Raw genomic sequence first — 27,593 nt, 5'->3', positions numbered from 1 at the left:
AACAATTGTCATATTATGTAAACATTTCAAAAATTATATAATACCAGCAGTTTCTGAGACAAGACGGCATAACTTTGTTCAGAGAAGTGTCCTTATATTAAAACTTACCTCTTTTTTAAGTTTTGATTACTGTCTATACTTTGAATTAAAAAAATATTAAATTAAAAATATATAATATATGTAAATAAAACACGACAATGTATCTATTACGATTTCAAAGGATTTTATTATGTTTTTGTAACATGGGGTTAGGTTAGAACAAAATAATAATCACCAAGCGGATTTATTTTATTTCACTTCATTTGACATTTGCTAATCTGGTACCGAGCAATCACGTACCATGGAAGTCTTAGCAAGACTTAGCATAATGTTTGTACAGTGTGGCAGACACCTATTCAGCGCTCACACTGTACGATGTTTTCGTCAATCCATGCCCGGTGGCAATGGCTCATTTGGTTTTGGCTTGTACGGCTTTTCCTGGAACAATTGACATAAACTGATTATGCTTATGATACATATAGGATGTGAAGTAACTAGACGTGATTTTATTACAAAATGGCTGGGACACTGCGATAAACTTTGTTTCGTTGCGTTGTTCGAAAACGCACTTTAAAAAATATTAATCAACAGCGCCTGTCCATTTTAGGTGATATTTGAATTGTCACTTAAAGTGATTTAGAATCCAGATCAGTTCAGATTAGTGTAACATACAGGCTTAGCATACTGCTGGTAAGACTTGGCTTACTGGTGGGAGGTACCACCCACTCATCGGATATTCTACCGCAAAACGGCAGTACTTGATATTGTTGTGTTCCGGTTTGAAGGGCGAGTGAGCCAGTGTAATTACAGGCACAAGGGAAATAAAATCTTAGTTCCCAAGGTTGGTGGCGCATTGGATATGTAAGCGATGGGTGACATTCCTTACAATGCCAACGTCCAAGGGCGGTGGTGACCACTTACCATCAGGTGGCCCATATGCTCGTCCGCCGTCCTATTCTATATAAAAAAACACGATGCTCCCATGTCACACGTATGTCACCTGCGGGCGCAGCGCGGCGACGTGCGGCGGCAGCGCGGCGGCGGCGCGCGGCGGCAGCGCGCCCAGCGCGGGCGCCGCGCGCGGGCCCAGGCGCTCTGCGCACTTCAGCCAGCCCTCCCACGCCACTTTGTTGTTCCACACCTGCAATAGAATAAGTAACGGTAGCAGCCTGTCAATGTCCACTGCTGGGCTGAGGCCCCCTCTCCCTTTTGAGGAGAAGGTTTCGAGCTTATTCCACCCCGTTGCTCCGATGCGGGGTGGTGGAATACACGTGTGGCAGAATTTCAGTGAAATTAGACACATGCAGGTTTCCTCGCGATGTTTTCCTTCGCCGTCAAGCACGAGATAAATTATAGACACGAATTAAATTAAGCACATGAAAATTCAGTGGTGCTTGCCCGGGTTTGAGCCCACGATCATCGGTTAAGATTCACGCGTTCTATCCACTAGGCCATCTCGGCTTGCAGCAGAATAAATTACGTCTAATTAGAAATAAATAAAACCTCTCGAAATATAGAGTCTAGCCTCACTTAAGAGAAAGATACACAACATTATTATTTATATATTGTAAACAATGAATACGTGCAACGACTAAATATTTATTTTATTATATATTATATAATATCATCTCTCGATATTCATGTAGCAAGATATAAAAGCGATAACTGACCTAGTTACAATTTTATATATAAAACTAAGTTAAATTTAAAATAATTCGGCTTTATAATTTGTATACATTATTGAAAAATATAAAAAAAGTCCGACCAATTTCTTCAATTCCTACTATAATATGATAAGGTTTACCTCTCTCTCTATAAGTAATTGCAGAATGTTAATCGCAAGAGCGCTTAGATTTGGATACAGTGTGAGTGCCTGCAGCACCGTCCGCATCATCAGCACAGGGATCTCAGTCTCCTCGGCCAGCCGCTGAAGCACTGCTGATAATACCTATAATTTTTTTGTAATTTCTTTAAAAATGAAGGACAAAATCGATACTTACACATATAAAACTTGTTTTTTAGGATTAAATTGGCTCTTAAGTACAGGACAAATGATATCTGGATTATAGACAGACAGAAATTGCTTATAATGGTTTTTTATTTTCTTTTTTTTTATAGAATAGGAAGGCGGGCGAGCATATGGGCCACCTGATGGTAAGTGGTCACCAACGCCCATAGACATTGGCATTGTAAGAAATGTTAACCATCGCTTACATCACCAATGCGCCACCAACCATGGGAACTAAGATGTTATGGCCCTTGTGCCTGTAATTACACTGACTCACTCACCCTTCAAACCGGATCACAACAATATCAAGTATTGCTGTTTTGCGGTAGAATATCTGATGAGTGGGTGGTACCTACCCAGACGAGCTTGCACAAAGCCCTACCACCAGTAAATGTACACCAGTAAATATATGTACATGGGCACATATACATATATTTGCGGTATTGCGCTGCTATACAGCATCGGATTTACAATTTTTCCAAGTATATGCTATTGAGTTTATGCCTCCTTATTTAGATTCCATAAAAAATAGCTTATATAGGTCGCATGAACAGTGTAAATAATGAGGAAAAATCATTAGTAACGTCTGAAAACTTGTTTATGGTCACGCTGCCTCAGTTGTAACAAGCATAATAAAAAAAATATTGGTCCTTAAAATAATCGCTTCTCAAATCTGCCACCCTAGGCCGAAGCCTACTCGGCCTACTAGTTAATCCACCACTACCCATGTACCAATTACAGACAATTACTTTTGGACTTGGACTTTTCATACAGATATGAATGATAATTCCAATGTAACATTTTTTTATTGAACCTCAATTATATTTATTAAAACTATAGTCGAAAAGTATTTACTAGTTATGAATATGAACTTACGTCCTGTGTGTAGATGTTCTTTTCGGCGAAACAAAGTGCAGTCGCCTTGATAATGTACTTGAGATCGGCCTTATTCGGGTCGATTAAGTGCAAAGCCACCAGAAGGTCCTCCGGGGACACTGAATTTGAAAAGATAATACATTATTAAGAGTAAAAATAAAGTCACATAAATTATAACATAAATTATGTTTCCATGCTGATTTTTCCACGGTGGAAAAAGTCAAGAGAGATTAGCCAACTGCGTAGAACATATTATAGAACACAGGTATGCGCAAACACAGGTGCTATTTCTATTCCCTCACTCTAATAATCTGATGGAACAGCAAACGGCACTTGATGGAAAGTGGTCATCAGCGCCCATAGACATTAGCGCCGCAAGAAATACTAATCATCCTTGTATTGATGTTTGGCGGTGGAATATTGATTAGTGGGATAAAGTCGAGATGGCCTAGTGGTTAGAACGCGTGAATCTTAACCGATGATCGTGGGTTCAAACCCGGGCAAGCACCACTGAATTTTCATGTGCTTAATTTGTGTTTATAATACATCTCGTGCTTGGCGGTGAAGGAAAACATCGTGAGGAAACCTGCATATGACTAATTTTATTGAAATTCTGCCACATGTGTATTTTACCAACCCACATTGGAGCACCGTGGTGGAATAAGCTCCAAACCTTCTCCTCAAAAGGGAGAGGAGGCCTTAGCCCAGCAGTGGGACATTAACAGGCCGTTACTGTACTGTAGAATCACAGATCAATTTATACTTGACTGAAAACGAAACTATAATTTTGTTTAATAATTTTGGTTACCCGGCAGTTGTTCATTATTGGGGTTCTGCAATCCGAGCAGCTTGTTGAAAACCTCTTTCACGACAGCTGGATTTAACTTTATCAATTTCGGTAGAGCAGCTAAAATCTGAAAAATTATACAAAATATATTTAATCGTACTTAATCGGCTTTGAAAAACTTAATTTACTTTGCTGCTTGTGGAAATTTTATGTTTCAAAATCTTTGTAATATTTTTTATTGGCATGACCTTGAAACTAAGGAATCATAAACTGCAGGCTCCCGGGATCTTTAAATCTCAAATTAATCATTAGATAAATGAAGCAGGTAAAAATGAAATAAAATTGTTTATGGTGTGGTCAGATGGGACGGGACGGCGCCCTAGCCCGTCCGCTGTGCGACCAAGGCCGTGACGTTGGCCGGCTCACCTCCTTCTTGGACAGTCCGTTGAGCACGGGGATGAGGAAGCGCACGTCGGACACGCGCGTGGCGTACAGCTCGCGCACGCGCCGCACCAGCTCCGCGCTCGGCGCCGCTGCGTTATGTACATTATATGACTTATTATTTATTTAGCGCATACATATTTAAGCGTCTATATCAAATTATATCAATATCTCATTATTTTGTTACTAATGATTTCTAACAAAGATTTAGGGCCAGTAATATTTTGTTTTTTTATGTAAACGGTTTTCGTATATAGCGGCCAATGACGCAGGACGCGACCGATGAGCATTTAGATTTTTAAAACGGATTTTGCTCATCACCAACAGACACGAACAAAGCGACCGGCCCTCATGCTGCGTAATGTACTCGAGCGGGCCGGTACCCTTGTCGGTGAGGATGTGCACGAGGCGCGTGAGCAGCGTCTCCGCGCCGCGCGGGCAGTCGTGCAGCAGCGCGGCGAAGGCGGGGCGCAGCGCGGCGGGCTGCAGCGCGGCGCGCAGCGGGGCCTCCAGCGCGCGCAGCACGCAGCGCTTGGCCTCCGCGCCCGCGCAGCCGTACACGCGCGCTATCTCCATTATCAGCTCTGCAGATCCGATAGAGAATAGTGTATCATTGAATTGTGTTTAATACCGAGAATTGATGTTTTTTTTTTAATTATTGATGTAAGAAAATCTCAGATGAAATTAAAACTTATATTTTATATTATCTGTGTCTCTAGTTGCGATGTAAAATTACAAATACTAAAAAAGCAGCTTGTGTGATTTTCGTGTTCGTTAGTTACCTTCATTTTCTGGAAACAAGGCCATCACAAGATTGAGACACATCTTGAACAGCTCGTCCGTCCAGGGTCTATTCGTGTATCTGTTGCCGAACAACTCTTGCGGGGGAGTCGAGAGAGATATGAACCCGAGGTACAGAAGGGCATTTTTCTCGATCACTTTCTTTGCTGCCTCCGTACATTGTTTGTATATTTTCACACAGGATTTTAACGTTAGGTCTCGTATTTCTTCGTTTTCACTCACTGAAAATTTAAACAAAGAATTAGGTTAAGCTAATTAAAAATAAAAACGCATTTATATAAATTGAAAGCGCTCCGACTAGATTATATAGATCAGTATTACCCATTGAGTAACCACCCCTTACAACGTTAATGCGCCATCAACCTGTGGAACTACAATGTTATGTCCTTTGTGCATATAATTACACTGGCTTACTCACCATTCTAACCAGAACGCAACAAAACTATGTATTGCTGTAGAATATAGAATGAGTGAGTCGTACCTACGCAGACTGGCTTGCACGAAACCCCATCACCAAGTAAATAGTAGAGAATGCCAATGTATACTTACGTACGTTACACACCAGCGCCGCGACGTATTTGTGCGACCTCGGCGGCCGCATTATGCACAGTTCCTCCAATAACTCTAATCCTAAGTTCGACGATTTATTTTCTGAGATTAAATGTTTTAAATAATCAACCGCTTCGTCCGTGATCACCGGAGCTTCCATATACACCTTCCGTAGAAGGATATCTTTGCTTGCCTCCATTATAGGATCCCCCCTCTCTGATATTTGAGTGATTAAGGCACAGAGCAGCTGGTTATAATTTTCGTCAGGTTTCTCATGAGTTTTTGGCTGTAGCGTCACCGGGTGCCGGTTGAAACCTTGCATGTACGCATACTCTTCGTACAGCCACGACAACGCTAAATCCATTCTGTTCAAAGGATCTTCGAGTATATAATTAAGCACTAATTCCCTGATATCTGAAGTGTAACTTGATGCGAATATCGTAATGAACTTCGCACGTATCTGAGCAGCTCCGCCTATAGCGCTTTCTTTCTCCGCTCTTAGAATTCTATCGACGGCTTGTAACATTAATTTACTCTTTATTTCCTTAGGTATTGGTCGTGTTATTTCTTGCAGTTTCAATAGCTTGACTTTTTGCTTAAGTTTCGGAACGGTCGGTGTCGGTGGAGGCACTAACTTTTCTTTATCCTTAGCTTTTCTCTCCTCTTCCTTCAAATGTTCCTGTCTCGTTTCCTCCATCAATTTAGACAAAGCGTTTTCTATTTGTTTATCTTTCGTTGATTCCTGAAGTTTCGCTACTGCGTTCTTAAGAGTTACTTTATCGTCGTCTTCTCTCAATAGTGGAATTTTAGTTCCGAAATCCGATAATAGAGGCGGCATTACTGGGGCTGGAGCTTCGTCCCTTATTAGGGCCAGTAACATTTTCGCCAATGCACGTTTTTGGACTTTAGTACCTGAATTCGGTATGGGTTTGTATGTGGAGAGAAAATGACTCGTAATTTCGCTCGGTAAATTATTACTTAATGTCGACATAACGAGATTGACGACATTATCTACGCTGTTCAGACCTTCGAATATAGAGTCTTCAGTTGCTGTTGCTTTAGTGATCATCGGCTGAGTATTATCTTCATCAAAAATGATGAAATCGCTTCGACTGTTGCTGTTACTATCACTACCAACAGTGCTTTGGGGGGAATCGACTCTTAGCCGCTTGGCTGGTGTATCCCCATTCTTAATCTCACCCAACCGTTTATTCCTCTTTTCTTTAGGTACAGCCTTGTTTATTTCTTGGGGTGTCATTCCGATGTCTGACAGCAGCTGCATCAGTTGGGGCATCATTTCGCCCGAAGATGGATGTTTGACCAGTATTAAAATTTGCATCTTCAAATGTTTCCGTACTGAATTCACTTGCGATTGTGACAATGTCGGCGGTAAGGTTGTGTGCAGGTCGCCTAAAGCTTGGACTACACTTGATAGATATTTAGGTCTTAACTTCGCGACTAAGCATAGCGTTGTCATACAAGCCATTAGATTCACACTTGAAATGTGTTGTGAGTTATGAAACTTGAGGAGCAGTTGAAATATGTGACTGTAATTAAAGAAAAGATAATATTAATGAAATTTTACACTTATACATTATCTATGACAATATACATTAATTTATTGGTTTATAATGCACTAGTCACCGCAAACGGCTTCGCCTGCGCGTAATGAGGGAGGGAGGTATCCTATATCGTTTTCTGAACCACTGGTAACGGGTTTGCAAAATTCCATGTTGATCAGTTTAAGTTAAGACGTGAAAGCGTAACAAATCTACTAGTAAATAAACAAACAAACTAATTTCCTAATTTATATTATTAGTAGGGTGACATTTTTGCATTATTAGAATACCAGTAACAGCCTGTGAATGTCCCACTGCTGAGCTAAGGCCTCCTCTCCCTTTTTGATGAGAAGGTTTGAAGCTTGTTCCACCACGCTGCTCCAATGCGGGTTGGTGGAATAGACATGTGGCAGAATTTCAGTGAAATTAGACACATGCAGGTTTCCTCACGATGTTTTCCTTCACCGTATAGCACGAGATGAATTATAATTACAAATTAAGCACATGAAAATTCAGTGGTGCTTGCCCGGGTTTGAACCCACTATCATCGGTTAAGATTCACGAGTTCTTACCACTGGGCCATCTCGGCTTATATTATTTGACCAAATCATTATTAGAATAGTTAAACAATAATCAAGGTACACAAATTTTTACATTTTTATTAATAATAGTTTCTTACATTGCATAGTGTAATTCCTGCACTAAATATTAATTACATATTTACTTACTCCGATTCCTCTTCCATTGCATTCCTTTTCAAGAAAGCCAAGTGTGTAGGTAAATTTTCCAGTCTAAAATCTTCATCGGAATCATCGCTAGGATTTGAGCTCTGGAGGAGAACCACTTCTTCGAGGAACTTGATCGAGTGAGTTCTGATTCCTTCGTTGTCACTGTCTATCATATTCAAAATAAGTAACTGAAAAAAGTGTTTGATAAATAATTATTATTTCTGAATATAATACTTATATATAACACCCCGAGTAAGGGTGAATGAGGCAGGGAGGTGCCCTTCTTTGTGCCCCTGATGTGTATGCAAAATTTCATGATGTTCGTTGATCAGTTAAGGTGTTAAAGTGTAACAAACAAACTCACTTTCGCATTTATAGTAATGATGTAATTATTGATTTCCTATAGATAGTTTTAGTTTTACAATAAATCTTGTGTACTTTAAATGTATTATTTATAAGGAAGATGTCAGAAATACAGATATTTACTTATCTTAGTCACATGTTTAGTTGATTTTTTTGATAAAATTTTACATTGTAATTATAAGCCCTGGTAACTAATGCAGATAATATAAAATAATTTTTCATACTACTCCAACATTGAATGGAGAATAATAGTATCTTGTATAGAGAAATGCTTGTGGGCAAATGTGTATAATTTGTGAGTTTATGGTTGATAGCACACCTTGGGAATTAAGCTATTGCCTGGCTTTTCTAATCATAATAAGTATATTACAACACATGGTTAGGTGAATTCAAAGTATCAAATCGCTCCTTCCCAACTTATTATTTTTGCGTACTTTTAGTTCCTTAAATTCTATGAGCACATTAAATACCTTTAATTCCGTGAGGTGTTCCCACACATACTGCATCTCAGAAACCTCAGCACTTTCTTTGCAAATCCATATTAAAACATTTCTATAGACAATGCTCGCTGCCTGGATAGCTCTCTTCTGTACTGCTATCACAGAGTCAATAACTAGTAATTGGAGTTGACCAATTATCTTGGGTAGGAGGTGAGGGAATGCTTTACTGAAAATAAATTTGAAAAACCAATTTTATACAAATTGAAATTTGATATTTTAAGTGTTTTGTTTTAAACATATAATATAATTTAAAAAAGTAATCCATATATATCTCTTTGGTAACTTAAAGTTACCAAAAAAACATTTACAGCATTACTTTAATGCTGTAAATGTTACTGGGCTTGAAATTCACATATGAACGATTTTCATCTGACAATTGCACATTGATGAGGTGCATATTAGGCATACTGGTGATAGAGGTTTGTGCAAGCTTATCTAGGTAGGGCATCCACTCATTAGATATTCTACTGCAAAATAGCATATTCAATATTGTTGTGTTCCTGTTTGAAAGGTCAGTGAGCCAGTGTAATTACAAGTAACATCTTAATTTCCAAGGTTGGTGGTGCATTGGCGATGTAAGCAATGGTTAACATTTCTTATAATGCCAATGTCTATGGGCACTGGTGACCACTTACCATCAGGTGGCCCATATGTTCGTCCGCCTACCTATTCAATAAAATAAAAAAATTAATACTCTAAGGATATTAAAAAAGTTTTTGTTTGCTTATATTCTTGCTAACTTTACTTTTATTGCAAAATCTGTAAATACTAGTGACAAAAGTAGTTTATGAAATTTTGTGGAGTCTTTTAATAAAAATTTTCTAATCATTAAGGCTGCCTCATCTCAACTTTCCACTATATTTAATTTTAGGTAAAAAATAAAATGTTCAGTACCTAGCAAGACCATTTCGTTTATTATTATATGGTGTTAAAATAAAGATACATAATAAACAGTAATAGAATTGTCATACAAATTGTGACAATTCTTGTTGTTTCAATTAGTCTACCAAGTCAAATGTTATTCTTAACCTTACCTCAACTCCTCAATAAAGGCAACAACCTGTCTCTTTACGTCAGTTGATTTATCATTAACTAAGCTTAAAATGTTTTCCATATAAACAGGCACCATTTGTGGAGCTTGGTGCAACAAAACCTCCACTATCTTTCTTACAAGATTGGCTTTTTTCGTGCCCTCTGCCATCCCAGCTTCGTTTATCCATTGTACCAACTGAAATAAAAGTGGGAAATAAAACAACCCTTTAGTAAAATTGTATATTTCGTTAAATTACGTACTTATTACAATGTTCGGCGTATCATTAAACAAACCTGTGTTTGAGGAGTGACATTCGACCCTGGTTGATATTTACTCGACATTTTTTTATAATTCTCTTGTATTGTGTTTATATCATTTCATTAAAATATATTTAAGACGCATTAAAATACCTATTAACTAAAAACAATTTGTGAATTAATAAGAAAGCACATACATCATAGTATAGTATAACCTAACTATATCAAATTAAAGTTAATCGTAAACGTATAATGCGAGAAATGTCAAATTCATTATATGAAATAACATAGAACTGAAAGAGAGATTCGTATTATTTATACGTTGACACTAGTAACTTGTGTATCGTTATAACTGTCGGGCTTATAATAAACACAGATAAATAATATTTAACATAAAGTTATGCTAATACATGATAAAGTTACGTTCAAAAACGTTTATAATAATCCTGTTGATATAGTAGCTTAAAGTATGTGCAATTATAAAAACGTATATTTTTTAATTTGTACTTGTTTTTATTATATTTATTCTTATGATATCATTGCAGCTTTTAAAAGTCTATACATCCCCAGCTTGAATTAAAATATTGGCCCTGCCTCACCGCCGCAAAATAGCAGCTACCTAACTTCATGCAAGCAATTATCTTGAATATTTACTGATGACAGGTCGATACTTCATAAAATTTTATTGACATTAATTATTTGTTAGAGTGGATTTTTCATGATTTGCTACTGCGTTATTTTAGAGATTTATGATTATACAATTAATGAATAGATTATTATTAGATTAGAATAATAAGTATAAAGATAAGTAAAATTTTAAAAAGCTAATCACACGAAATATTTCCTTCCTTTAAATATAAATACATACAAACGCCTCCATAAATATCTAAATAGAAATAATTTACTATTATCTTATGACACTTTCGGTGTTGCCAGCGTTGGATAATTCTTTTTCAGAAATTCTTAACCCACGCTCCTTCGCTTGAGAACTGTCATTTTTTATAAGCTTTAAAAAAGTTCTATCCCATTTTCATATTGTGCCTACTACAAATGCCTACCTAAATGTTTAAAAACCTTAAAATCGTAATCATTGGTAAATAATAAAAAAAGAAGATGAAATAATAAAGTCACGTGAAAAAGATATACTTTATTATTTTGTTAAATTAAATCTAATTAGCAAACTAAATACTGCTTTTGTAATATAAAAATATGAAATAAAAACGTTATAATAGAAGCGGAGCCCTGTGTGGTATGTAAAGATTCTGCATTTCGAAATCTCTCGGTTTGGTTTTTTCTTCAATGTCTAGATAAGAGCTTCGTACCACTAGAAGACAGTAGAAAATGATCACTGAAAAAAGTAAAAAAAATAAATAATTGATAAACATATGTATATAATTTTATATCTACATCAGAATTTCGTCAGATATTCATCAATAATTATTTATTTAATTGCAAATATTTTTCAGTCAATCCAACAATATCACACACTTAGCCAATTAATAAAACTTATTCATGAATAAAATGTAAATATAGGACAAAAATGCCTATCGAATGTCTTAGTTTAAGAAAGCCTTTAAAGGTTGTCTCCGAATAAGTTTATAGTGACAGACTCGCGTCAGTTAGAAGTAAGTTCCGACAAATAAAATGGCGGAGGGAATTTGGCGGGAAATCAGTAGAGTGGAATACAAATGAAAATTTATTATATAAATTTCTCAGTATAACGAAGTTTAGCTTTGTTTTAAAGATATTTAGTATTTATTCACAGCTTATTATATAGACTGTGAATAAATATTAAATAAAATAATAAGTTTCACCCTTATTGGAATTTGGAAAAGTAGACACACTCGGAACTTATTATAACGGAAACAGAAAATATTAATTCATTTTTATATGTTAATTTCACGAGTAGTTTAATAAGTCGTACTAGAGATAATAATAACGACTATCGATTGTCATTAATTAATTAGTTTGTCAGAACAAAGTTTAGTCAAAGAAATGACTTAAAGCATTGTTCAAATTAAATATGACTTGAACAATCGATTGCTGTTGTTCAAGTCATATTTAATTTAATGTTCAGCATAGAGTTCTAAGTCGTCTGCAAACAGATGATAATGTCATTTATTATTGAAAGTAATAACGATGAAAGATTTTCTTACTTACCACACCATTTAAGTAGTAATACAGTGGCGATGAAGTGTAAAAATACTGTCGACACAACAACAGTCGCCAGAGCAAGTATAAGCAGGAACAAGCCGCAATTATAGTAATACCTCATAAACAAGGTTTTATTCTAAAAAAATACAAAATGCGATCAAAATAATTATGAATGAATTTACATCGTTTCATCGTACTTATTACGTCAGCATTATAATATAATTTTAGCATTCTATTTTACTATATTTAAATATTCGTAATAGTTTTGTTAATTAAGATTTTTACTCACCATGTGAATACCAATAATAAGAAATAAGCTTATTATTAAATAGTATATATATACTATTATCATATACGCATGTGTTATGTACAGACTTTTAGAAACTTGTTCATATTCCTCTGGCGTGTGTTCTGGGTCTGGTTCGTTTTGATGTGTTTGAACAAATGTTACCACTTTGTAGAGCGAAAAGGACAGAACACCCAGACATAACAGTGAAAGTACCTGAAATATAAATTAATATAAACATTAAATGATATATTCAGTTTTCACAATAAAATATTTAACTATCAAAAACTTGTTATTCTAAATTATTTACTTTCGAATTATAATTAATTACTTAGGTAAAGATAATAGATTGAAACAGTATTCTGAGACGGTTGAAATAATACTTCAACTTTAGTACGAATCTTACCAGTACGTATATTTTTTCATACAAGTACTCGAAGTACTTTTAATATAAAAAAAATCAATTTGGAATAGGTTTTTGATATGTGAATTTTACACGAGTTAAATTGGGTTATTTTTTATGTGCACATCTATTTAAATGTCGTATTATTGCAACAGCGTTCTTTTGATTTGAATACATTTTTTTAAAATAAATATAGATATTTTTTTAAAGACCGTAGGTAGGTACGTATACTATGTACATCTAGAAATATTCTAATTATCCTACGATTAAAATCAGTTGAGAATGGAATTCTATCTTTTACTACAAAAACAGTAAAATAATTATCTTTTTAAAAGTGATTCTTCAGTTTTAAATAAAATATATACTGTATTATTATCACATTAAATCTCTAGTCTATTATTATTAGGACAACCGACAATATCATACTCACACAGCCCTTTAACGTATTGTCAAATATATAGATACCTACACGAATTTTTAAAGCCAAGGATAATCCCATAGACAATAACTATTTTTATTACTTAATTGGACATATTCATACCATATACTTAATTATGTATTACGATTATTTTACATTTAATGCACTTTATACTGAATTGGTATACGATTTTATAAGTAAGATAGTCTACAATCCGCAATAATGTTATTGTTGTATATAAGTGTATAAATGTCTGGTGCCTAATAATCATTTTAGTAACCCCACCCATAATCGTTTGACCTAGTTGAATAATTTATGAATATGTAATTCCCAAAAAGGTTAAGTTTTATTACCAAAGCAATATAATAGTTTTACAATACTTACAGTAGAAATATATCCAATTACAAGCGATCCTGTTCTCAACGGTAAACAACAACAACACTTCTTCAATCTAGGCAGTTCAAAGGCCATCTTTATTAACAACAATCACAACACTATAAAAGACGTAAAAAAACTTGTTTTTTAAATCTGATGAATCTATTCTATACAATTTTGACAGTTTATTTTTTTTTATTTTTAAGGTTATAATAAAATAGGACTCCGTATGAATTATGCAGCCGTGCATTGGTTTTTAGCGTTATCTTTTATCAGATTAGGAAGGGATAGATAACGAGTGACCGACACCACGTTAGCAACATTATTTAGCTTGTATATAATTTAGTACTCACATTAGAACAATGTGTTAATGACTTTATTAACAAATGTGTTTTTCCGCTTCCATTTGATCTTCCAATTGGTTGACATAATAACTGTAGACTACGACGAAGGAGTAAAATTCTAGAACTTAAGAATTATTCGATAATCTATATTTTGTTTTAAAAGATAATTCGTTTAAAAAAAACATCAAGTCATGATCATGCACTTTAAAATTAGAATTTTGTCAAATATTGTGTAACCACGTTTATCCACCGACCCGCATTGGAGCGGTGTGGTGGACTAAGCTCAAACCTTCTTCTCAAGAAGGACAGGAGCCAAGCAGTGTGATAACATAAATATAATTAGCATATATGTATGTCTAAAATATTTTTAAGTGTTTTATTGTGACTCTTATTATGATTCGTGTTATTTTAATAACACTAAAGAAACGATCGTCAAATTATAAGGAAATATTAAGTTTTGAAATTACACTAATTCACTTAAGTTTATTTTTGTTGTTTTGAGCAATTTCAACTATATGTTAATTCAAACCAAATACTCACTAGTAAAGAACAAAATGCCCAAATACCATCCTATTAATAGTTTATGAGCGAGACACATAATTAATAGTCCTCCCATTTCAATAAGCCATGTAAAAAAACGGCATACTAAGTAATGTTTCATCAAGATTAAGTTGAACTGAAAAAGTTATCGATTATTACTAAGTTTTACAACTACATGAATTGCTTATAGTACTATTACTGGCCTTTACGTTTGAAGTACGTAATGATTTTAAAAAATATCATAGCGCTATTTTCTTAAAAAAAATATGATTGTTTTGCATATGTACTTACACAATATAATCCGATTCCAAAATGCATCATAAATATAAACACAACAGTCTCACACAACAATAATGCCAAAAGTGTATAATAAACGAGGTATAGGTTATCTGTGATCGGTTTCTCTCTAACCAGCGAAGCACCGAACGGTGACTCTTCGCCAATTAAAACCTCTAAGATTGCAGTTGAATAGAACAGTATGCAAAATCCCGCTCGTAACTGTAACATGAAGAATATGTCCTTGTCCTAATAATATGGTGATGATGATAATGTCCTGATCAATTTCAACCACGATAGCCAAACTCAGGAGTGATTAACTAACTACGCAGGACATAGTATAGTGCACAAGTGTGTGCGTAAATACAGGTGCACTCACTATTCCCTCACTGTAATTAATAATCCGATGGACAATACGACCGGATAGAGTTCAGGCGCAGGATCAACGGCCTAACGTGCCTCCCAAGATACGGTTGTGCAACTATCAGACTCCGGGCTGCTATTGAGAATTTTTGACAAGAAAACCCGTGTAGAAATACTTTAACTTTTTTTTATTTTTATTGAATAGTAAGGCGGACGAGCATATGGGCCACCTGATGGTAACCAACGCCCATAGACATTGGCATTGTAAGAAATGTTAACCATTGCTTACATCACCAATGCGTCACCAACCTTGGGAACTATGATGTTATGTCCCTTGTGCCTGTAATTAAACTTACAATAAAAATATTATATGCTGTAACTATAACAGATTAAAATAATAATAAAAACGTGAAATAAAATAAAGTGGGTCACCGTTGTCCAGAGATGAATTAAAATGCATCCACATCGCAAAGGATACAATATCAGGAACTTTTCTATAGTTGGTAAAATCACTTCGATATTTATGCACATTATTTCGTTAAGAAGTTCAATACTAAAATTATATAATATATTCTTATTTTAAATTTTATATGAAGGAAAAGCTCAAAATATAAGTTATATATAAAAGTTATAAAAGTCATAAATAAAAGTTTTTCAAGTGTGAATTTAATTTTTACATTTCATTTATTACTTTATACGGATCACACTGTATTTTATTGACGAGAGATCTTATTGAGCAATGTAAATACTTTTTCATTTTTGCTTTCGGAAAATTATTTGCCAAATATCATTTATGATGAACATAAGAGAAGAATTGGTTATTGTATTCTCTTTGAAATGATCGTGAAATTTTGCTAACAAGATTATTACATACAAATGATGCGACATACGTCACTTTTGACAAAGAAAAGTACAGAGTGCATCTTTTTTTATTATTTACATTAAAACCTTAAATAATTACAAATAAAAATTAAAAATAGTAACTGTACAAATTGTGACCGCGTGGAATGATGGCAATAATGCTAGCAGCATTTCCCCTTTGAATCGCAATTCCGATTCTCTGGGCGAAAAATGAATTAGCCCTCCTGTCAAAGTCCAAGCACTTCAACTGCAAACGGAAAATTTAATTTTGAATAAGAGACGAATATTTGTTAGTACATATTACATATTATATTTAATAATAAAGTTGTAGATTATTCTTTTAAGTTATTTTTATAGGAACTCCGTTAATTTGGCAAGAACAAAACAAAATATACTTTTATAATTTATCCCTTACAGTGATTACAGATGAGATATGCCTGGTATTGGCAAGATGCGCGGTACTTCTTCCTTAAGGAATGATTTGTATAGTCAGAATAAACATAGATTTGTGGGAAGAGTGTAGAAATGCACTCAGTTTAGCAGTTGGACACTTGCACATGAAGATATTAAGATATAAGCAATAGTGACCCTGACCATACTCATAATACGTAAGATCTAATAAATGCATAAGGTTATGCATGATGTCATGTGGGATACATGACATACTGCTGGACTAAGGCAGATTCCCAACTACAGTTCCAGTGAAGGTAGTTTAAATATAAATATATATCAAAACAATTCGCTTGTCCTTATCGTGTTTAATGAGGTGAGGCGTAGCTTGTAATTTATCTTTCTCTAGTCATATCCTAAGCCTCTTCTTTTATCTGTAGCACGTGCACATTATTTCGTATTTTTCGGCCTCCCTCTTGCCCTACAGCTCTTTTTGTAATGGAACATCATTATATTTTGAATTACATGTCCACATTATATCACTTTCCTTTTACAATATTTTCATATTTCCTCTCTCTCTTCCTCTGCTCTATGTAATGGTGAATTGGTGATAACCAACCTTGGGGTAAAATAAATTATATTCCTTGCGCCTCCCACCGGTAAAGTGGTACCTACTTTTATCATTATAGTTTTTAAATATGTCTTGCAATCTCTTATACAATGTCTCAAAAATATTTATTACTTTATGATCCCTGATAAGATAATTTGACGGTTAATGATAATATCGAGACAATACTTCACTCATTACATTTGTGATTATAAAATCGTCAACGTTCGAATAAAAATTGTACTGTATGTGTTTTTTAATATTATTCTTATAATGGATCCTAGAAGAGGTATCAAGAAATTTTGTCAAAAAATCAAAGATCGGTTCAAAGGTAGGTAAGTGATTTTTTATATCGCTTGTGTTTTTAAGACAAACATATGTGTTTTAAATCAATGCCAAAATAATTTTGTAACATCGAATTGTTTTACTCTTATAATGTAAAAATAATACCACCTTCTTGGAAATAACCCATTTATACCAAAAACATGAAAAGATAATCTAGCGAAAGATGGGAGGGTTTTTTTCTTTCTTTTTAGCGTGAAAGTGTATAATAGATTAAATAACATATATTTGTTTAATTTAAATGATCTGGATGCGAACATTTATTTTCCGAAGTGTACTATCATTTAATTTAAAAATCATATATAATTAATTATCTCAAACAAATATATATATAAAAACATTATATATATATATATATATATATATATATATATATATATATATATATATATATATAAAATGTTTTTTATCTTTTTCTCTGTAGCGTTACATTTTAAGATAGGGTTATTATTCTATCAAGATTACGTATATTTCATTTTACGCTTGTACAGTTCATCAATATGGATTTGGATGAGTTCTGTAAAATTTGAAATAAATAAATTAATCGTCATCTTTTATTAATTTATCAATACAATAACAAAAAAAAATATAATATATTCTATATCATATTATAAACTTTGTTTACCTGCCAGTGAACAAAAGTTTGTCCAGTGAGTAATAAATGCGAAAGTTTCGGAGGATGGATTAGTGAATCTTTTTTACTGTTTCACGCATAAACTAAAAAACGGAATTGCATGAAATCTGTAATGGAGATAGATACCTAGACCATACATAGACTACAGGACACCCCAGCCATATTATGTAGCAGTTTTCATCAGACACATGCAGGTTTCCTTATGGTGTTTGCAGTCACTCCCGAGATCCAGATAAATTATAAACACAATTTAGATATATGAAAACGCAGCGGTGTTTGCCCTAATTTTTACTTGCAATTTTTGTTTAAGATTCACGTGTGGTATCCATTGAATCATTTCGGATAAAAATCTAATTTCTCCTATCAGTAGTTATATATATTAGGGATATATATATTTGCCCTTAATTGACTTATATCATATTTTTTTGTCCTTTTATTGACTAATTAAGATAATAAGAAAATTATCTTTATGTGCATTCGAAATACATTAGAATTCCGTAAACAGATTTGAAAGATAATTTAAAAAGATGATTACGTATATTGTCGCACGATTACGACACACAAAAATATTTTTTTTTATTGAGATATCACTTTGGCATTTTTGCAAACAAATCTCTATTAAAAATATTTATTATTGTTCAGATCAATATTAGCCATGTTGTATATTATAGCTTAAAAATAAAAAATTGAGCCGTGATAGCTTATTGGATTAAGTATGTAGATCGTAGCTCTAGATAATGGGATTATATCAAGCACCACTGTTGTTGTGTGTTATTTTTGCGTTTTTATTTTAATACAAACATGAATCTTATAACCGAAGTGTAAGTGGTATGTGCAAGATCGTCTGGGTAGGTACCACCCACTCATCAGATATTCTACCGCAAAACAGCAGTACTTGGTATTGTTGTGTTCCGGTTTGAAGGGTGAGCGAGCCAGTGTAATTACAGGCACAAGGGACATAACATCTTAGTTCCCAAGGTTGGTGGCGCATTGGTGATGTAAGCGATGGTTAACATTTCTTACAATGCCAATGTCTAAGGGCGTTTGGTGACCACTTACCATCAGGTGGCCCATATGCTCGTCCGCCTTCCTATTCTATAAAAAAAAAAAGATGAATAAGTTATGTAACTATAGGCACAAGGGACATAGGATCTTAGTTTCCAAGGTTTGTGGCGCATCGGCATGTGGTTAATATTTCTTACAGTGTAAATTTCTATGGCTTGTGGTTATCACTTACCATCAGATGATCCATTTGCAAGTCCGAGGAAATTTAGGATAATCATCCTTTTTAAATGAATATTTTTATAGAACTGTGGACGTTGGGGGATCTTTGCATCTTAATTTTTTTTCATGTCGTTCTAGGACGGATAAGAAGTCCAGTAACTGTTACTGGCCCGAATTCATTTCATACTGCGGATGCTGCAATCTATCTACTGGTATCTACATTAGGTCGATTATCACACTGGTAAAAATATATATTTTTATTAATTACTTTAAGATAAGAATAGTTAATTTTCTTTTTTTTTCTTTTAAGATACTGGCCATTAAATTAAAAAAACAAGTTTCTTACTTAAAAACATAATATTTTATTACTTGTTGTTATAAGACTTAATAAATAACGACATAAGTTGTCAGTGGCTTTATTTGCATTTGATAAATTTACTTATATTTAGAATAGTATTTGTTTTCACCAAAAATGAAGAAAGTTAAGTAATTTGTAAATCCACTGCAAATTTAAGATCTTTGTGTCCAGTATTTGGAAAAATGGGAATGAGTTAAACAAGGTATTATTATACATTGCCAGTAAATATAAGGGTTGATTTCTATCTAAAGCTGGTTAATCCAGCTGTGAAAGAGGGCTCCTCTCCTAAGGAGAAGTATTCGGGGTTTGTGTACTACGTTGCTATGTATACTAATATTACAAATGAGAAAGTTATATATTTTTTTATTGTATAGGTAGATGACAGACGAGCATATGAGCCACCTGATGTCTAAGTGGTCACCAACCATAGACGTTGGCATTGTAAGAAATGTTAACCATCGCTTACTTGGGAACTTTGGGAACTAATATGTTATGTCCCTTGTGAATATATGTCTGTTACGCTTTCACGGCTTAATCACTGACCAAATTCTGATAAAATTTTATATGTGGCTTGAATCCCGAGGAAGGACATAGGCTTTTTTACCTAATACGTGCCACGCCTCCTCTAAAACGCGAGCGAAGCGGCGCGTGAAATATAGTAGAAAAATATATTCTAAATGTAATCAGTCTTTTTAATAGTAACAATAAAACATGTTAAAGGTATGTTATTTCTTTTTCAGATTATATCAGCAATTTCTTTAACTGTCAATGGTGCGATATTAAATTATTTGGTCAGTCTAGCTCCAATAATATACAACGCCAACTTGACGGCCATTGGTGACTACATCGCAACAGACAGGGAGAAGGCTGAGAGTGATCAGGCGTCATTGAGATTTATATACAAATCCCTTCTCGCATACTATATTATATGGATTTGTTTCAAGATTATATATCTACTAACCGTTGTTTTTACCGCCTATGCTATCTTTAGGGTACGTATTAATGCTTCTTATGTTATTGTATGGCGATGGTGATGCTGTACTTTAAAACTAAACTCGCCGTGAAATACTTAGTTAATATTATAGTAAATTCTTCTTTTAATTTGAATTTGTCCATTTTGATTAATTATATACTCAGAAATTTCAGTTAAAATAAACATATTTTCGTTACATTGTTCGAAAAATTAATTGAATTGACTAATTAAGTCGTTATAGTATTATTTTATTAGTAATATTTTTTAAAAATATTAAGTCAAAAAGTTTTAGTGGGTTTCACGTAATTAAAAAAAAATAACATTGATAATTAAAAAAAAAATATTCGAGATTAATTTTTAAAGAATTTACGATGTTTATTTCATCCTTGAGAACCAGATGAATTAATTAAAAAAGAAATTACGCACACAAAAACACAGTATTATTTGCCTGGATCGCGATGTTCATTTAAGCTTCACCTTCTTTTTTGTGTTATTTATTCGTTTATAATATTTGACGTTTTCTTATTATTATTTTATATTTTAATGAATCGTTTCAGAAAAACACATGGATGTTGAAAGTACTGCTTTATATAAGCATACCCAATATGATCTTGGACTTCTTCATATCCTTCATTGGCACAATGTTACTAACCGATGGTCTTAAGGTTGCACTCGTTATTTGTAACTGTGAGTATTAGACATAATTTGAAATTTTGACGTTATAAAATACTGATTGCATACTCCCATCTATTATTGTGAGTTTCTCGACGAAAAACATGTACGTTTTTTTTATAGTATAGGTTGACGGACAAGCATATGGGCCATCTGATGGTAAGTGGTCAAGTGATCACCAACGCCCATAGACATTGGTATTGTAAGAAATGTTAACCGTCGCTTACATCACCAATCCGCCGCCAACCTTGGGAACTAAGATGTTATGTCCTGTGCCTGTAATTACACTTGTTCACTCACCCTTCAAACCGGAACACAACAATACCAAGTGTTGCTGTTTTGCGGTAGAATATCTGATGAGTTGGTGGTACCTACCCAGACGGGCTTGCACAAAGCCCTACCACCAGTAAAAATTTTAATGCTATTTGAACTCGCTAGACCAACAAGTTAATAATATTATTAGAAGCTTTTACTTACTTTTTATTATTAGGAAGATTGATTTGTTGTTTTTAGTAAATAAGACAACCAAATGTGTTACCTGAGCATAAATGTTCATCGCCCATAGACATTGGCGTTATAAAAATTATTGAAAATTTCTTAAATCGCCAATGTGCCACCAACCTTAGGAACTAAGATGTTATGTTCCTTGAGTCTGTAGATACTCTGGTACAATCAATACCTTTCATACATACAAATAGTTATATATTATATTATAATACTAATGGTATTGCTATGTAACACTCATGTCATCATACATATGTAGGTATATCTAAATTAAATTTTGATTGCTTGAATAACTGAAATAAAAGTTAAATTAAATTGAAAGTATTCTTGTACTGACAAAGTATATACGTTGTGTTGTGTAGCGACGATAGTATATTCAAAGGAACGTTTACTTCCTTAACAAAATCCAATACAATTTCATTGAATTTGCTTTCTGTTATAAATAACAAAAACCCTGATGTTATCAATGATTTGTTTGAATTAGTCGTTTCTTTTAATATTTATTTGAATTAAATGCTTTTTAATAAGCGATTAATTTTTTATTAAATTTATTCTTTCCAACAAAAAGCGAAATCAAATCTTTTTGATAGAAACTAAAATTTCGGCTGTCGTAGATTCTTTGCTTATCATTTTCTGTTATTATATTTTATAAATGATCAAAGCTTTCTTGTGTCAATTAACAACGATTCGTATTTGTAAATTTTAATTCTATTGTATATTTTTCTTTTTTTATTATCTTATTTTGTGCAACTGAAATGTTTGTGCAACTGAAATGCTTTCTTGATGCGTTAATAACTGCTTCACAGTTTTACACTATAGCAATTATTATCGTTTACATTTTGTTTCTGATCTAATATGATGGTCTTAAAATAAAATAATAATTATTATTATATTATTTCAGTATCCGAAGGCTACAACATTTTAGCTATAAACAGTGAATATAAGAGAATGAGAGGTAAGTCAAGATTACCCGTGGAAGAAACAGAAGCTGAACAAAGAACAGAACAAATATACGTAAACAATTTTATCACCGAACAAAGAGAACGATACTATAACAGACATTACCAGAGTCATTGCAGGAGTTGCTCCTGTTACTTTGAAAATATAAATAACATCGTTACTACTGATATTAGAACGATAGAAACTATATCACCACCTGCATTGAATACTATAAATGAAAATTTAAATAATATCATAGCGAACTCTACGAATACAACTGTTTCGAATATTGCCAATTCAAGTGCAGAAACGAATGGTCAAAATGATTCAACTATCATTTCCAGCCATCATGATTTATTTCCTTCTGATATAGTTACTACTGAAGTGGATCGAGCTGTCAGACCGAATGCATTAGAACTAAAAGGTGAAATGAAAGTCGACATATCAGATATACCATTTATATATGATGAGCAACAGTTAAATGTTGGTTCAAGTCCAGTGATCGAAGATAGAAATGTAAATTCATTAAATGATCAAAATGTATGAATTTGTTATATCGCGAAATTTAATTATTATGTTTAAATAAAGAAGAATTTTTTTTCTGGAATTTTTAAAAAATAAGTATTAGTATATATAATAAGTATGAGTATATTACTTGAATAAAAATAGATGGTAGACAAATACGAAGATTGTTACGTTAAAGCTGGTGAAATTTGTGATATGTACATTATTTACAGTCTTACAACTGTGGTTAAAACTGTGTCTTTGAAGAAAATGTAATGTTTTAATAACTAAGACTTAAACGAGGGTTCGTTTATTTTTATTATAAAAAATATTATTCATTTTATATTTAATTTAATCAAATATTAAAAAATACCTTAAATGATTGTTTTAGGTAATACTGAAATCATTACATTGATACATTGAATTACAGTAAGTAATTTATTTTTCTTAATATCTTCAAGTAAAACTGAGCAAACTTTCGACCACGGCGGACATTTTGAAGGAAAACTAGCCGAGTGGGTAGGGTGTTATTGTTAACCTAAGTGCACTTCCTATTCCCTAACTGTCAATTTGATGGTAATGCAACGCAATTGGATTCAGGCACAGAAGCAACAACTTTATATAAATATTAGAGTATAAGCACTGCGATTACCAAATTCCGAGTGTAACTAGGGACTCGAACCCGGGTATGTAACCTCGGGATATGCATAATTATATTCTAGCCACTCATTATCGAGGCAGTTTCGTAGAATTATTTCAAGAGATGTAACAACAAAACAGTATATCACTGGTGTTGTTTTTTCCAACAAATTTTTCCGCGCTAATCGAGACTTGTTGAAATAGAAAAGTCGAGAAGTAGAAAAACGAATAGCGAAGTGTGTTGTACGTTTTTTTTATTTGTCATATTGTTATTATATATTAAGTTTACTTGTAGCTTAGTTACATAATTATTTTATAATTATTTAAATGAAGAAGAAATTAAGGTGACTTTTTATGTACTTACACTTGAATCTTTGCCTATTTTTAATATTTTTAAAAGCCTCTCTAATGTGTACTGAGTAATTAAATAAATAATTAATATTCTAGTTGCGACTTTTCTTAATGTTTGTGTATATACATATTTATTATCCATTTAAATATCGTGTGTGTGTGTTATAAAAGGTTACGTCACGCGTCGGAAGTCAGATGCCGACGTTCCTCGTTAGCTTATCGTTGTCTGTGGGCGGAGAAAACCCACATTAGCAGCATCAAAACATTTTTTTTTTATTAATATTAATGTAAATAAACAGTAATACAAATAATAAGGCAAACACTAAATATTAACCACATTTTTTTGTTTCATTTACGTTAATTTGTAAAAATCGTTTTTTTTTTTTGCTTTTCATTTATTTGTGCTTAAACGGTATAAGCTTAACATTAGTGATACCAACAGTTTAACATAAAAATGCATATGTTGTATAAAACAAATCACGTCCGTTCTTTGTATCTATTATAATTAAAAATATTAAGGGTCATTGATATCTTTTTTTTAGTATCAGGCCATATAATTATGTATATTTGTAGTATTGTTTGTGTGTGAGTGGTGTAAATGTGGTAGGGCTTTTGGCAAGCTCTTCTGGGTAGGTACCACCCACTCATTAGATATTCTACCGCAAAACAGCAGTACTTGGTATTGTTTGTGTTCCGGTTTGAAGGGTGAGTGAGCCAGTGTAATTACAGGCACAAAGGACATAACATCTTAGTTCCCAAGGTTGGTGGCGCATTGGCGATGTACACGATGGCTAACATTTCTTACAATGTCTATGTCTATGGGCGTTGGTGACCACTTACCATCAGGTGGCCCATTTGCTCGTCCACCTACATATAATATAAAAAACAATGTATGTTTGTAATTTTTTTTCTTATTCAGCGGTTGATTTTTAATACGAATTTAAACACAAAGGTGTGTCAAATCTGACGACAACCTCATTGGTCTTGTAGCTCGAGGTCGTGGGTTCATACCACAGGTCGAGCCAATAAAAAGTTAGTGATGTTTTCTATTGAAGATCAGTAGTACCCATGATTCTGGAAGTTGGAAATGTGTACACTCCCGTGCCTCAAAAAGCACGAAAAGCCGGTGGTCCTGCGTCTGAACTCTTTCCTGTCGTGTCGGTTTGCCGTCCCATCAGATTGAGAGTGAGGGAATCATGAGTGTATCTGTTTTTACGTACAGAGACATGTGCACTATAATATCTCCGGCGCAGTTGACTAATCTCCCTTGAGATTGGCCGCCGTGGCCAAAATCAGAAGGATTAAGAGAAGAAAAAGACATTAGTTTGGATGTATGTACGTTGAGAACTTAAGGAAGTATACTAATCAAAATTAAATATAGTTACACCTAAGCACCTTTAAGACAATACTGTAGTTTTCTTAAATAAACATATTAATCTGTTGTAGGCGAATATTAGAAAACTATAATGTCCGTTTTGGTTATATCAAAATGTATCCAATAAAAATCTTAATAATATGTATTTTAAACAAATCAGGACCTTTCATTGATAAGTTTTAAGTAACATAAAAAGAACAATACTAGGTGTTTGTTTTTAATTTCAAAAAATATTTGTAAAACTACTGATAACGTTCCGTAGAAATAATAATTAACAGGGTTCTATTTCAGCAACTTCTAGCAAAGTTATAAATCATATTATTCAGATCTATATTCAAACTACTGGTTCTTTAAAACCATTAACGTTATTTGTGATATAAACAGACATTTTATACATACATATTCATTTTTATAATATATAATTTCACGGATAATTGATTTAATTATTTAATAATTATTAAATAACGCATGGCATAAAAGCCTCACAATGAAAATAGAAATATAAATATCGAATAGTCTAGATCATCAATATTTTATAAATAAACTTCATTAGTGCATTTTTTAAAGTAAAATATTTGAGAATTGAGTTTTGTAGCCTGAATAGGATTTTGTAAAATCATTATATTTTTTCATACAATTATCAATAATAAACATTAATCAACGCTCAACGCTTATGTAGAAAACAAATAGGAATAAAATTAATTCCAAACCAAACAGAAAATGCATAACACAACAATATAAAAAATAAATCTAAATCTTTATTCAATATTAATATTCTAGTAGCGTTGCAGTTATTTACTGTCAATAATTTAACACCGGTTTGTAAAGAAGTACCTCAGACCTGAAAAAAAAACCGGCGAAATAAACTCGATGGCAAAAAAAATTGTATCACAATAATTTTTAACGTTATAAGATTAAGATAAACATCAAATGAAATAGTTTTACGGGTGGCTAAGTATTTCGAAAGCTTGTACTATATCGTTGTTAAAATTACTAATACATTGATTTATAAGAAAATAACAAACGATAACGTTAACGACGAACATTCAATGCCAGAGGTCACCAGTTATCTCGCGAAATTGTTTACTATACGATAAAATAATCATTGTTTATTAAACTTCTTAAGAATTGCAATGGTTTTCCTGGTGTTTTGAAATGTTTATTTGTTCACAGGTATATCGTTATACATATATTTAAATTTTTTATTTATGTTGTTGAGAAAAGGTCAAAACGCATTTTGTTACGCAAATTATTAACTTTTATTTTCAATAACATTACCTTTGCTACATTAGAAATTTTACTATATTAAAAAAAAAAGTTAAATTTTATTTATTAGTCATTGGATTTATTATCTGTGGCAATAATAGAATTATAAAGGTACACCGGCCTGCTGTACTTATGAACTGGCACTGCAAGAAGTATAAGCCATTTCATATACCGACGGTGATCCGCCAATCAAGGGATCTAAGAAATGTCATGTTGCTGCCTTTTAATAGTCACTTACCTCTCATATCATCATCATCAACCAATTACAATCCTCGTATATATGTTTTTATATTTAGATAATAACGTATGACAAATGTTGTACAATATTTTAAATATAAATATAAAATCAAAATTTCAAAATGATAGAGTGCTAGGGTATTTGTTTTATTTTTCATTATTAAAAATAGGTCATTGACAGTTTGTTTAACGCTTTGAATTATAAAAATCGTACGACTAATGTAGTGAACAAGCTACTTCCTCTGTCCGAAAAAATATACATTCACGAGGCCAATTTAAGCCGTGTTAACATCAGCAGTGGTATTCCGTAAGAACTCACGAGGTATCTCACGATACGCTATTTTGATTCGTTTTAATGCTATGATAATATTATAGTCTGCCTCGTTGGTCTAATGGATATTAAGCCGCATCCCGAGGTTTTGTGTTCAAGCCCTAGGTCGGACCGATAAAAACTTATTGGGTTTTATGTGTCGAAAAATTCTCAATATGACCCGGAGTCTGGAAGTTGAGAGTGTGTACACAGCCTTGCCTCGGCGACGTAAAGTCGTCGGATTATGAGAGTAAGGTATACAGATTACACCTATGTTTGCGTATATTGCCTATATTGCCATTCCTAC

At 33.2% G+C, this 27,593-nt stretch overlaps 3 protein-coding genes across 3 annotated transcripts; all 3 read right to left on the bottom strand.

Moving 5' to 3' along the window:
* Positions 1 to 200: 200 nt before the first annotated feature.
* LOC126769440 (symplekin) lies at positions 201 to 10,230 on the bottom strand. The gene is made up of 13 exons (XM_050488242.1): positions 9,978 to 10,230; positions 9,686 to 9,879; positions 8,622 to 8,817; positions 7,789 to 7,976; positions 5,502 to 7,048; positions 4,934 to 5,173; positions 4,535 to 4,735; positions 4,137 to 4,243; positions 3,732 to 3,837; positions 2,924 to 3,042; positions 1,844 to 1,987; positions 1,040 to 1,180; positions 201 to 477 (listed from the first exon to the last, which is right to left on the bottom strand). The coding sequence occupies exons 1-13, from the start codon at positions 10,023 to 10,025 to the stop codon at positions 424 to 426; spliced, it is 3,285 nt and encodes a 1,094-aa protein (XP_050344199.1). The 5' UTR covers positions 10,026 to 10,230; the 3' UTR covers positions 201 to 423.
* Positions 10,231 to 11,073: 843 nt separating this feature from the next.
* LOC126769529 (uncharacterized) lies at positions 11,074 to 13,842 on the bottom strand. The gene is made up of 4 exons (XM_050488389.1): positions 13,587 to 13,842; positions 12,385 to 12,597; positions 12,102 to 12,231; positions 11,074 to 11,289 (listed from the first exon to the last, which is right to left on the bottom strand). Exons 1-4 carry the CDS (start codon positions 13,671 to 13,673, stop codon positions 11,165 to 11,167), a joined length of 555 nt encoding a protein of 184 aa, XP_050344346.1. The 5' UTR covers positions 13,674 to 13,842; the 3' UTR covers positions 11,074 to 11,164.
* LOC126769535 (uncharacterized) lies at positions 13,593 to 15,668 on the bottom strand. The gene is made up of 5 exons (XM_050488395.1): positions 15,533 to 15,668; positions 14,753 to 14,959; positions 14,462 to 14,597; positions 13,931 to 14,045; positions 13,593 to 13,696 (listed from the first exon to the last, which is right to left on the bottom strand). The coding sequence occupies exons 1-4, from the start codon at positions 15,629 to 15,631 to the stop codon at positions 13,957 to 13,959; spliced, it is 531 nt and encodes a 176-aa protein (XP_050344352.1). The 5' UTR covers positions 15,632 to 15,668; the 3' UTR covers positions 13,593 to 13,696; positions 13,931 to 13,956.
* Positions 15,669 to 27,593: the final 11,925 nt, after the last annotated feature.

Source organism: Nymphalis io, chromosome 7 (genome assembly GCF_905147045.1).
Source record: "Nymphalis io chromosome 7, ilAglIoxx1.1, whole genome shotgun sequence".
Lineage (NCBI taxonomy): Eukaryota > Metazoa > Arthropoda > Insecta > Lepidoptera > Nymphalidae > Nymphalis > Nymphalis io.
The sequence above is the reverse complement of the archived record's forward strand: the minus strand, read 5'-3'. Positions and strand labels throughout refer to the sequence as shown.

What these genes read in the sequence shown, in the direction of transcription:
- LOC126769440 (XM_050488242.1), bottom strand. Translation starts at nt 10,025, where the DNA reads ATGTCGAGTAAATATCAACCAGGGTCGAATGTCACTCCTCAAACACAG. An exon ending in GGCGCTGGTGTGTAACGTAC is followed by an intron (nt 5,174 to 5,501) that starts GTAAGTATACAT and finishes TTAAATTTTCAG; the next exon opens with TGAGTGAAAACGAAGAAATA. An exon ending in GCACATCCTCACCGACAAGG is followed by an intron (nt 4,244 to 4,534) that starts GTACCGGCCCGC and finishes TACATAACGCAG; the next exon opens with CGGCGCCGAGCGCGGAGCTG.
- LOC126769535 (XM_050488395.1), bottom strand. Translation starts at nt 15,631, where the DNA reads ATGTGCATAAATATCGAAGTGATTTTACCAACTATAGAAAAGTTCCTG. An exon ending in TAATTCATCTCTGGACAACG is followed by an intron (nt 14,960 to 15,532) that starts GTGACCCACTTT and finishes TTCATGTTACAG; the next exon opens with TTACGAGCGGGATTTTGCAT. An exon ending in TTGGAATCGGATTATATTGT is followed by an intron (nt 14,598 to 14,752) that starts GTAAGTACATAT and finishes TAACTTTTTCAG; the next exon opens with TTCAACTTAATCTTGATGAA.
- LOC126769529 (XM_050488389.1), bottom strand. Translation starts at nt 13,673, where the DNA reads ATGGCCTTTGAACTGCCTAGATTGAAGAAGTGTTGTTGTTGTTTACCG. An exon ending in TTATTATTGGTATTCACATG is followed by an intron (nt 12,232 to 12,384) that starts GTGAGTAAAAAT and finishes GTATTTTTTTAG; the next exon opens with AATAAAACCTTGTTTATGAG. An exon ending in ATTACTACTTAAATGGTGTG is followed by an intron (nt 11,290 to 12,101) that starts GTAAGTAAGAAA and finishes TACTTTTTTCAG; the next exon opens with TGATCATTTTCTACTGTCTT.